The 12,166-nt window shown below is 41.0% G+C and overlaps 1 protein-coding gene across 1 annotated transcript in view; it reads left to right on the top strand.

Moving 5' to 3' along the window:
- The window catches only part of ARFGEF3 (ARFGEF family member 3), a 190,354-nt gene that overhangs the window by 151,035 nt on the left and 27,153 nt on the right, over nt 1-12,166 (top strand). Inside the window, exons 25-29 of the mRNA XM_050787319.1 lie at nt 1,035-1,138; nt 3,422-3,566; nt 6,597-6,725; nt 9,044-9,220; nt 10,448-10,562. Of these exons, the coding sequence (XP_050643276.1) occupies nt 1,035-1,138; nt 3,422-3,566; nt 6,597-6,725; nt 9,044-9,220; nt 10,448-10,562 (670 nt within the window). The remainder of the gene's footprint in view (nt 1-1,034; nt 1,139-3,421; nt 3,567-6,596; nt 6,726-9,043; nt 9,221-10,447; nt 10,563-12,166) is intronic.

Genomic DNA, 12,166 nt, shown 5'->3' with positions numbered 1-12,166 from the left:
GTTTTTATAAGTACAGTTGTATTAAAACATAGCCATGTTCATTCATCGATGGCTGCTTCCATACTACCGTGCAGAGTTGAGTGGTTGCAATAAAGACAGCGTGACCTGCAAAGCCTGAAGTAGTTACTCTCTGGCCCTTTGCCAAAAACATTTGCTAACCCTTGATCGAAAACATAAGAAGTGTTTTCTGTTTTTTTAAGGAAAAACATGCCTCTTTCCTTCTGAATTTTAGCTAATGCCTAGTAATTATGTCTGTTTACTCACAGGGGAGGGTTCTAGCTCTTACAATTGTAGACAATTAGAAACAATTACAACACATGAAATGATTTGATTAAATGTATAGAAATAGATTCAAGAAGAAAAATAATAATTCACAATTACCATTCTTATAGAAAACCCCAGATAACCCTCTACAGACATGTTAAATCTCTAGATATGTACAAAAAATAGAAAAATCATGTAAATGCAATTAAGTAGTCTCTGTCCCCAAACCCCAGATGTTTAGACTCTTCCGAGAGACCTCATTTATCATCACCATTTAGTGCCACGCACTGGCAGAGAAAGAAATCCTTTCCCAAATGGAGAGAGGGAAGTGCTTCATTCCAACCCAATCCAGGACTTGTCTCTGGGATTGTCCTCTGTCATCAAAAGTCACTCCAATAGCAGGTCCCAGAAATGTGATTTGCCATGTGCCTGTGTACAAAGGAACACTGTCCAGCCGCTGGAAGTACTGTGGTAGAATAGAGAGGAGATGATTGTTTAGTGGAAGGGGGAGTTACTAAACCATATAATCTCAACAAAATGATAGGTAGAGTATGGTCCCAATTGTATTTAACATGTGCACATACAGCCGGGAGAATGGCCGAAAGGATTTTCCTCAGGGCTGTGCAATTTGGAGTCATTCTTCTCCTTTTCTCCCACTCTCTTTTAGTAGATATTTGGTGCACTAGTGCTATGTGAGTAAACAGGTCTCCTGTTAGAAGAGGGCCCGCAAGGGTAACAGTGTTGGTCTCTGTCCCCCATGCCGCCCCTAGGGGAAGTGGACTGTAAAGAGATTGGAGACTGTGCCCCGGCACCTGGAGCCCCGTCCACAGACCTGTGCCTCCCAGCCCTGGATTACCTCAGGCGCTGCTCTCAGGTAGGGGAATGGTCCAGCTGGGCTCTGAGCCTGGAAACCTGCCTTGGAAGATGCTGCCAAAACACGCGTGGGAGTCTTTTGCTGAAGCCCAAGAGAGACACTTTGCCAGCTGAGGAGACTGGGGCACAGATGTGGAGTATAAGTTTTTGTCCCTCCTTTTTCCGTGAAGGAAAGAAAATAATGAAAACATACTAGAACACGCAATTGGATGCTGAGGTCTCTGAAACTTCTCCCTCACACTCAGAGGCCCAAACTACCAGAATTTTTATATTTGCATGAGGTTTTAGGGGAAGGGGTCACGAAGTCACAGGAAGTCTTCCTGAGGACACCAAAAAGTGGAGAGCAGGGGTGCAAGTAATAAAGAGGGACATTAATAAAAGAAAGACATGTTCAGTCAAGATCATCTAGTAGAGGTGGGCAGATCACCTGAGGTCAGGAGTTCAAGAACAGCCTGGACAACATGGTGAAATCCCGTCTCTACTAAAAATACAAAAATCAGCCGGGCATGGTGGCATGCGCCTGTAATCCCAGCTACTGGGGAGGCTGAGGCAGGAGAATTGCTTCAACCCAGGAGGTGGAGGTTGCGGTGAACTGAGATCATGCCATTGCACTCCGGCCTGGGTGACAGAGCAAGACTCCCTCTCAAAAAAAATTTTTTTAAACGTAGTAAAGAGACAGAATAAAACAGCACTGTCATAGTGAGCAGTGACCATCATTGTGTCCATCCTTCTCTGCCTGACACCATGCCCCCTCCCTGAAGCCATTTCTCTCTAAGCTTCAGTGACACCCCTCTGTCAATACTTTCTCACCTGTCTTCTCCGGTGGTGTCCCTGGGCCTCTTTGGGGATCTATGTACAACCTCTTCCTGGGTGATAGCATTGAGCCCATGGCTTTAGAAGGGACACACAGCCCTGGGTTCTACATCCAGCTGCCTCCCCCAGGCCCCGTATAATATGACCCCTGCCCGGCTCTTTCCACCCTCACATCTTCCCCTCTCCCTCACAGTGCTACAGCCACGCTGAGCTTCTGCCCTCCCCCAAATACACCTGCTCACTGCTGCGCAGGGCCACCTCTGCTTCCTCCACTGGGACTCTCCCCGGATTCTAAGTGCCACTCTTTATCTCCCAGATCTCATCTGACATGTCACCTCCTCAGAGTGCAGAGCTAGAGGATCTGCCAATTCCTGCCAAGATTCCCCCTATGTGGTCACTTTTTTTTCTTGGCAGAGTCTTGCTCTGTCGCCCAGGCTGGAGTGCAATGGCGCAATCTCAGCTCACTACAACCTCTGCCTCACAGGCACAAGTGATTCTCCTGCCTCAGCCTCCCAAGTAGCTGGGATTACAGCCATGCAACACCACACCCAGCTAATTTTTGTATCTTTAGTAGAGATGGGGTTTCGCCATGTTGTCCAGGCTGGTCTCGAACTCCAGATCAAAAGTGATCCGCCGGCCTCAGCCTCCCAAAGTGCTGGGATTACAGGCGTGAGCCACCATGCCTGGCCTTCACTATTTCTAGTACCACCTGTTTAGTTTTCCCTGTAGCATTTATGTCTAAAATTTAATTACTTGTGAAAGGACTGTAGTTGGTGAGACCCACCAGGACAGGAATTTTGTCTGTTTGCTCATAGCCCTGGTTCCTTGAACAATGTGGACATGGCAGGATTCTAATTCATGAAGACATAAGGGTCTTTGCAAGTCTGTCCCAGTAACAGAGAGCTCAGGGGTGCCTGGGCGCTAGTCCCAAGACGGGAATAAAGAGCCCAGGCCACTCTGCTGGCTCTGCTTCTGAGACCTTCCTGTCCCCTGCCGGCCCCAGCCTCCTTCATTTCTCCAACTGCTCTTGCCCCTGTGTTCCCTCAGAGGTTGAGTCAAGGGAAGGAGAAATCTGAGTCTGGTATCTCATTTGTCTGTGGACTGTCTTCTCAGTGATCCCCAAAGAACACTTTTTCCCATAGGCAAAAATTCTTGGCATGTTTCATGGTTCCCTCGGTAGGTTTATAAACATCTATAAAACTCATATGTAATTAAAATACTGAATAATTATCCATAGGATCCTTTTTCCCTCTACTTTTTTGTTGCCATTGAATGCTATTTCATCTGCTTCATGGGATAAATGCCTCTTTTTAAGCTACCTTTATAAATCCAAATCACGAACAATCAAATTTTCAATGTCCCGTTTCCCATCTCCCTTTAGTACTAGTGTATAATTTCATTATTCTTTAAAACCCACAATGCAGCTTTTTCCAATATATAATTGCAGGGTTTTTTTTCTTTTTAAATTTAGTTATTGGCCAAAATCTACAAAATGCCCTTGAAGCCAATATTCCTTAGTGGGAGACTTGCCAGCTTGCCTCGAAGGCTTCAGGAACAGTCAGCCAGCAGTGAGGATGGAATTGAATCAGTCCTGTCTGATTTTGATGATGACACCGGTAAGTTAATTGATTGGACTAAACTAGGTTATTTGCCGTGTTCATATTCCCAGAAGCTTAAGTCATAAATGAAGTACCTTAAGCTTCTGGGAATTGTCTTAGTCCATTTTGTGCTTCTGTAAGAGAATACTTGAGAGTAATAAATAACGGATTTATTTCTTACAGTTCTGGGACTGAGAAGCCAAAAGTTGAGGGGCTTGCCTCTGATGAGGGCCCTCTTGCTGTGTCATCCCACAGAGGAAGGGCAAGAGAGCACTCAAGGAGTTCAGGGTGGTGGGGAAAGGAAGGGGGGCCAAACTCATGCTTTGATCAGGAACCCACTCCCAAGATATTAACTCAGGTTCATAACAATATTAATCCATTCATGAGGACAGAGCCCTCATGACCTAATCACCTAATTGCCATAATCACTGTTGCATTATGGATAAAGTTTCCAACACATGAATTTTGAGGGACACATTCAAACCATAGCATCCCACTCTGGCCCCCAAAATTCAGGTTCTTCTCACATGCAGAATACATTAATTCCATCCCAATAGTCCCAAAGCCTTAACTTGTTTCAGCAGCACCTCAAGAGTCTCATCTAAATCAGGTACAGTTGAGGCTAAAGACATGATTCATTCCAAAGCAAATTCCTCTCCAGCTGTGGGCCTGTGAAATTAACAAATTGCATGCTTCCAAAATACAATGGTAGGAAGGCATAGGATAGACATTCACATTCTGAAGGGGGAGAAATAGGCAAGACAGGAGTAACATGCCCCAGGTGAGTCCAAAAACACAACAGAGCAGACATTAAATCGTAAGACTCCAGAATAATCTTTTACTGCACTTTCCATGAACATGTGAACTTTGGGGGAAATATTCAAACCATAGCGTAGATCATAAGAATGATCATCTACTTTTGTGGTTATTTTTTGAAATTCTGTCACAATAAGTCTGCTTAAAGTTTCCATGGACTTTCCAAAAACATCACTTTACAATGGATGCCTCTATACCCATCCTTTTAAAATGGATTCCTCTGTCTAAAACTAGTGCAGATTTGCAGATTCCACTTAAGTAGTTTCTCTCAATTCTCTTGACTTTAGCAAATTGGAATGAAGTTCCATTGGTGCCTGGGTATTTAAATTGACTGGTAATTGTCTTTTAATATCTTTTAGAAAACAAATCGTTATATAATTACTTCCTTCAGGACTATTTGGCTAGAGACTGGGGAAATGAAGCCATTACTAAAGAGAGAATCTATTTGTGACTGTTGAAGCTGAAGGTTCATGAAAGGAATGATTTTAAAGAATTTGTTTCAGATTAGGTCCCATGTGATCTCCTGTGAATCAGAGTTCAAACTAGTAACTGTGGATCATCCATGTGATCTCCTGTGAATCAGAGTTCAAACTAGTAACTGTGGATCATTTTCAGATGGATTAACTCATGCTCATGCCTTCTGTCTTCTGTCTCAGAAGACCCTGTCCTGTTCTACATCTAGAATTGGATATCATACCCTCACATGGGTCTAATTTCTGGGTATAGGTTATTTCAAACTCTTTTATAAAAGGACTTTTGAGGGGAAGGTTTTTTGTTTTGTTTTATTTTGGTGTTACAGATTTTATGGGAGTGGCCAAGAGATTTAAGAATTTTGATGGAGATTATAAACAACAAAATCTCACAAGTTCAGATTAGTTGTGAGGAGTAATTATAGGAAAGAATATCTAATATAGAGAACAATTAAAGTATTGGAAGTTGGCTAGATATTGCCTAATAGAGGTTTCAGTTTAATGATTAGATAAGAACAATTTTTAGCATTTAAACCTCAAACCCAGATAATTATAAGCAGAAGCTTATGTTGTTTATCTATAATACATTCTTTAAAACAGTTTTAAATGGTTGTGTCTGTAACGGCGAGCATTCTCTTTCCCATTTGTGCAAATCTTTGATTTTTTTTCTAGGAACCCCATCTTCTAAGGGATACAGTTCAGTCCAGCACTTAAGTTTTCTACATAATCAATGTATCAAGGACTTTAAAGTTATCATTATGTAGACATGGTAAATCAGAACAAACATCAGTAACAGCTTTAAATTCGTTTTATAAAATTAAACAATCCTCAACATTGATACATTCTCAGATATTATTCCTCTGGTTTTCAAAGGCAAATAATTAAATTTTCCCCCTTATGGAAATGTCAAACATATGCAAAACTTGTATATTTTGAATATACAAAATACATACATATACAGATATACATATGTAGAATATACAGAACTAAACAGAATAATATAATGGACTTATCACGCAGCTTCAACTACTATCAGTTTATGGCTAATCTTGGATCATGTATATCTTTACTCTCTCTTCCTCTTTCTCCACATTTTAAGGCAAATCCTCAACATAGCATTTCATCTGTAGATGTTTCAGTGTGTGTTCTTTAAAGATAACAAGCATAAGCACGACACCACTATCACACCTCAAAATCAACCATAATTTATAGTACATTAGAGGTACCAGGGACTGGAGTGAGGAAGAAAGGACAGTAACTGTTTAATAGCTCCGGGGTTTCTGTTTGAGATGAAAACGTTTTGGAAACAGTGATAGTTGCACAACATTGTTGTCATGAATGCCACTGAATTATACTCATAGAAATGGCTAAAATGGCTTTTTCTGCTCTACATATTTACCACAATAAAATCATTTTTAAGAAAAGATAGATGAAGGTGATAGAACTGGATGGATATCTTATTTGTTATCGTCGGCTCCCAAGAAACCTGACAGCCATTTCAACGTAGTAGAATTTCCTTACCCTATCACCTTTTTATTAAAGGGGAAGAAGGAGGAAATGTGAGTACTTTTCCCCCTTGACTTTGTTAGAACACATAAATCATCATCTGTTCATGTCTATGGCCACTGAAGGCTAACACGCTGGGTGATGGCTCACATCTGTATAGCACTTGGCAGTTTACATACAATGTTTAATTGGATCTTAGGATGATTATTCATTGTGTCTAACTGGATTTCATACCAGTCTGCTTTTTGGTTTCCAGGTCTGATAGAAGTCTGGATAATCCTGCTGGAGCAGCTGACAGCGGCTGTGTCCAATTGTCCACGGCAGCACCAACCACCAACTTTGGATTTACTCTTTGAGCTACTGAGAGATGTGACCAAAACACCAGGTAAATATTTCTATGTCCGTCTTTTGGAGGAGTGGATATACATATAACTCTTTTCATGAGGGTATTTCTGCAGGTGTCTGCCTGTTTTCACTGTTTCCTAGACTTAGTACAAAGCTTCACACGTAAGAGATGCTCAATAAATGTTTGTTGAATGGTAGTGATGTTTAAGATATGGCCTGTGTATTGTTTACCTGTCTTCCTAGAAGTCTGGTTACAAGGACTGTGTGGTGGCCAGTTAGTTGGATGTGCAGGAGCTCCACGTTAATCAGATCAAGGCTATGGTATCAGTGTCTCCATGAGCCATTTGGCTTTGCTGTGTTCCATGGTCACAGCCTTCCTTTGAGGCAGGATCTCACAGTCACATACTCTTGGGCCCTGGGCTGTTGGTTGGGCTTACTGGGTCTTGCAGTAATATAAACAAACCACTTGCAACTATATGCAGTATTAAAGTAGCAACACCCCGTTTGTGTAAAGGTCGTAGGTGATTAGATTTGGAAAAAGACATTTAGTGCTCGCCTAGTACAAGGCCCCTGAGAGTATAAGAAAAGCATGACTTTTAGGAATTTATTTCTTGTTGTGAATTAATCAATTTTAGTATATACATTTATTCATCCCAATTTCTCAAGATAAAAAAACCTTTTTTATAGAAATTTAAGTATTTTACTAACAATCAGACCCTAAATGAAGCCACTTTCATACTAAGAGGTCTGTACTCACTATAATGAAGACTTGATAATTGATACTGTTTCAAAATCTATAGCAAAGTTTATATTATTTAACAAAAAAACCATACATACTCCCACATGTTAAAAAGTCAAAAGCCTTTCATCAAAGAGTAAGTAGGTATTTTATAGAATTGCAAACTACTATTTCTAAATCTGTTTTACTCATCAGTACCATTTTCTGCTTTCACATTGATTGCCACTAAATGTGTGTAAAGAGCATTTAATCCACTTCTGTTCCTAGGAGCCTGTCATCTAAGGAAATTATCAATAATAAAGACAAAATTGTATATATAAGATGTTTGCTGAAACATCTTGAATACCAAAAAATTATGAACACCCTAATTGGGAAGCGGTTAATTGTGGTAAATATTCTGCAGGCATTAAAATTAATATTTGTGAATATTTAATGATGTGAATAATTACAAAGCATTATATTAAAATGCACATACTATGGAGTGCAGTCTCAACTATATGAAATTTTATGCAATTATAAATACAAACACACATGCTTTCAAAAAGTCCTAAAAGGAAATACATCAAAATGTGATTATCTCTAGATGAGTTTTTTCTTTTGTATTCTCATGTAATTTCCATATTTATTATAAAATGGATGCTTTGCTTTTGTCATTATAACTTCAAAAACTCATCAACATTTCCATGATGTTGAGCAAAGAAGCACAATGATTTTCATTATAGCGTAGTCTATAAAACAAAAAATTAGAAATACCTTAAATGTTCATCAGTAAGGAAATGGATAAGTAAACTGCTGTATGTAAATACAACAGAAATAGTATGTGGCAATAAAAGTGAGGAATATCCAAATTTGCTGACAAAGAATAATCTCTAACACTTTTGGGGTTTTCTTTGAAATGGTGGTCTTGCCCAGGCTGGAGGAGGTGGTGTAATCATAGCTCACTGCAGTCTCAAATTCCTGGGCTCGAGCGATCCTTCCATCTCAGCCTCCCAAGTTGCCGAGGCTACCAGCACTCCACAATGCCCAGCTAATTTTTTTTTTTTTAGGAGAGGGGATTTCACAATGTTACCCAAGCTAATCTCAAACTACTGGGCTTAATTAAGCAATCCTCATGACTCAGCCTGCAGAGTAGGTGAGATTACAGGTGTGCACTACTGTGGCCAGCTATAACACTATTGTTAAGTAAAAAAAAAATGAGTATGCAGACCAAAGTTTACATTATCTTATTTATATAAAATAAAATAAACTCTGTATTTCCCCATGTAGTTAGATTTCATAAATATATGATTTCAAAGGGTATTTTCTTATACACACATGTGTATTTGTGTGTTTACATTTGGGTCCTAGGAGTTGAGCAGGTGATATTTTAGCTTTACCAGCAATATTTTTGAATGTTTTAGGAGTATATTCACATATTGCTCACATAACTAAAACCCTGCAGAAACAAAAAGGAAAAATGCCACTGAAGACCATATATTCCCCCATCAGCAGTAAATTCTTTTTCCCTGCACTTTCTCAGCAAATGTAGGGATCCTTCAAAAGAGAGCAACAATGCCAGGTGGAGGCAAAGAGCTTCCCATTTATTACAGGTTGTTGCTATGCTGACTTTTCTTTTTCAGGACCAGGGTTTGGCATCTATGCAGTGGTTCACCTCCTGCTTCCTGTGATGTCCCTTTGGCTCCGCCGTAGCCATAAAGACCATTCCTACTGGGATGTGGCCTCTGCCAATTTCAAGCATGCTATTGGTCTGTCCTGTGAGCTGGTGGTGGAGCACATTCAAAGCTTTCTACATTCAGGTATCTGAAGCGCCAGAGCAGTTCATTCTGGGTACATCTTTGGTAGACAGCACCGTCAGCTAAATCGGCATAGTAAATACCTGATGCAAATACTAATGCAGGGTTTTTGCCCTGGGAATTATTAAAATAGAACAACATGGTCAGTGTCAGCCTTCTAATAGATTTTCAAAGAGAAAATTCATACCCATGTGTCTTCTACAAAATTTTCAAACCGAATGCTCAAAATATATGTGTGGTGGAAAACAAAGTGCCTAATAAGAGGTCTGGGGTACCTGTGCATTAGGAGAAGGGAGGCAAATTCAAGTATATAATAAATAAAAAAGAAGCAATATCCCTGTAGCCTGTGGGGGGTTAGGGGGTATATCTTGTCACCCTGCTTCATCTGGGGAGGCTAAATGGAGGAGGCAGGGTTTTAGAAAAGGCTTCCACTGTGGGCAAGAAGTAGCTTAACAGGCTAGGGATGAAGAGAAATTTCTTAATACTGATGGCACTTTGTAAAGGCTGTGAACGTGTAGGATGGACAGTATGCTGAAGTCAGCAGATGGAGAGGGACCTAGAGGCAGGGAATGTGTTCACTGTGGTCCCAGTGGAGCCACAGGTGTGAAGATCTGGGTGTCCAGGAGCAGAAGAAACATTGCTGCTACCCGCAGAGCTTATAACTCGAAGGACTGGCATATCATGGTGTAAGGGAAGAGGTCCCCTTGCTGGAGAGGACAGAGAAACTAAGGAGGATGTTGACCCCAGGGGAGAGTAACAAAGCTAATAAAAGAAACTGTGTCTCTATTAAGTTTAGCAAGGACAATTTACCCTGCAAAAAAAGAACACGAATTGCAAAAGAAAACAAGTGAGTTTTTCTACATGTAGGTGGTAACTGGTAACCATATCCCTAAGGGTAGCCACATGTCCCTGGGCAGGTCATTGCTTTGCACAGTGTGAGACTCTGATATAGCAACACATAAAAGTGAACTGCATATTTCATTTTTATTTCTCTAGAAGTGGATGAAACATGCTGAAATTGGGTAAAAATCCAAGAAAATTATTGTTTTACTGGGTTTTTTGGGGGGTGGGGGATTGGAGGAGGATATGGCCATTTTTCTCATTGTTCTATTTCTTTCTCCCAGATATTTGCTTATCATTCAGACTTTCCTCTGTTGCTGTAGATGGCCATTTCAATCTATCCCTTTACACTAGACCTGTATGAAACTGTGATTTTGCTGTTTCCCATAGACATCAGGTACGAGAGCATGATCAATACCATGCTGAAAGACCTCTTCGAGCTGCTGGTCGCCTGTGTGGCCAAGCCCACTGAAACCATCTCCAGAGTGGGCTGCTCCTGTATTAGGTGAGAAAAAGCTTTCCTGACTCTCCACAAAGCTGGAGTTATTTAAAAATCTAAGGAAATTAAATTGTCTTTGTGGTAGGAATCAGCTTTTTTGAATTGCTTTCTGTAAGTAGACTTTTGTAATTAAAAATGACTATGTGCTAATAATTCTTCATTTCAGTGTTCAGTCAGCAAATGTGTATTGTGTAAGACATTATACAAAGTATTCTGATTCAGTTTCTCAAAAGAAGACATACAAAAGGCAAACAGGTATATGGAAAGGTGCTCAGCATCAGTGATCATAAGAGAAATGCAAATTGAATGTACAATGAGATGTCATCTCATGCCAGCTAAAATAGCTTATCCAAAAGACAGGTAATAACAAATACTGGAGAGGATGTGGAGAAAAGGGAACCCTCGTACACTGTTGGTGGGAATGTAAATTAGTACAACCACTATGGAGAACAGTTTGGAGGCTCCTCAAACTAAAAATAGAGCTATCATATGATCAGCAATCCCACTGCTGGGTATATACTCAAAATAAAGGAAATAATTATATCGAAGAGATAGCTGCACTCCCATGTTCACAATAGTCAAAATTTAGAAGCAACCTAAGTGTCAGTATTAGTCCATTTTCATGTGCTGCTGATAAAGACACACCCAAGACTGGGAAGAAAAACGGGTTTAATGGACTTACAGTTCCACGTGGCTGGGTAGGCCTCACAATCATGGTGGAAGGCAAGGAGGAGCAAGTCACATCTTACATGGATAGTGGCAGGCAAAGAGAGAGCTTGTTCAGGGCCACAGGGTACCCAGACATTTGGCCAAACATTATTGTGGGTATGTTTCTGGATGAGAAGAACATTTGAATTGGTGGAGACAGCAAAGCAGATGGCCCTCCGTAATGTGGGTGGGCCTTGTCCAATCAGCTGAAGACCTGAATAGAACAAAAAGGCCGAGTAAGAGGGTACTTTCCCTGCCTGACTGTTTGAGCTGGAACATCAGTCTTCTCCTGCCCCTGGACTGTACTTACATCTCCCACTTCTCAGGCTTTCAGACTTGGACTGGAGCTATACCCCTGGCTCAGAGAAAACTCATTATAACCATCAGATCTCATGAGACTTATTCCCTGTAACAGCATGGGGAAGACCAGGCCCCACGATTCAGTTACCTCTCACTGGGTCCCTCCCACAACACATGGGAATTGAAGATGAGATTTGGTGGGGACACAGCCAAACCATATCTGTGTCCATCAATAGATGAATGCATAAAGGAAATGTGGTACATACACACAATGGAGTACTATTCAGCCATAAAAATGAATGGGATTCTCAGCACTTTGGGAGGCCAAGGCAGGCAGATCACAAGGTCAGGAGTTCGAGACTAGCCTGGCCAATATGGTGAAACCCTGTCTCTACTAAAAAGACAAAAATTAGCTGGGCGTGGTGGTGGGCACCTGTAGTCCCAGCTACTCAGGAGACTGAGGCAGGAGAATTGCTTGAACCTGGGAGGCAGAGGTTGCAGTAAGACAAGATGGCACCACTGCACTCCAGCCTGGGCGACAGAGCAAGATTCCATCTCAAAAAAAAAAAAGTTGGGGGGGGGGATTCTGTCATTTACAACAA

Source organism: Macaca thibetana, chromosome 4, assembly GCF_024542745.1.
Source record: "Macaca thibetana thibetana isolate TM-01 chromosome 4, ASM2454274v1, whole genome shotgun sequence".
NCBI classification, from domain to species: Eukaryota; Metazoa; Chordata; class Mammalia; order Primates; family Cercopithecidae; genus Macaca; species Macaca thibetana.
Note: the sequence above shows the minus strand (reverse complement) of the source record. Positions and strands in the feature narration are given on the sequence as shown.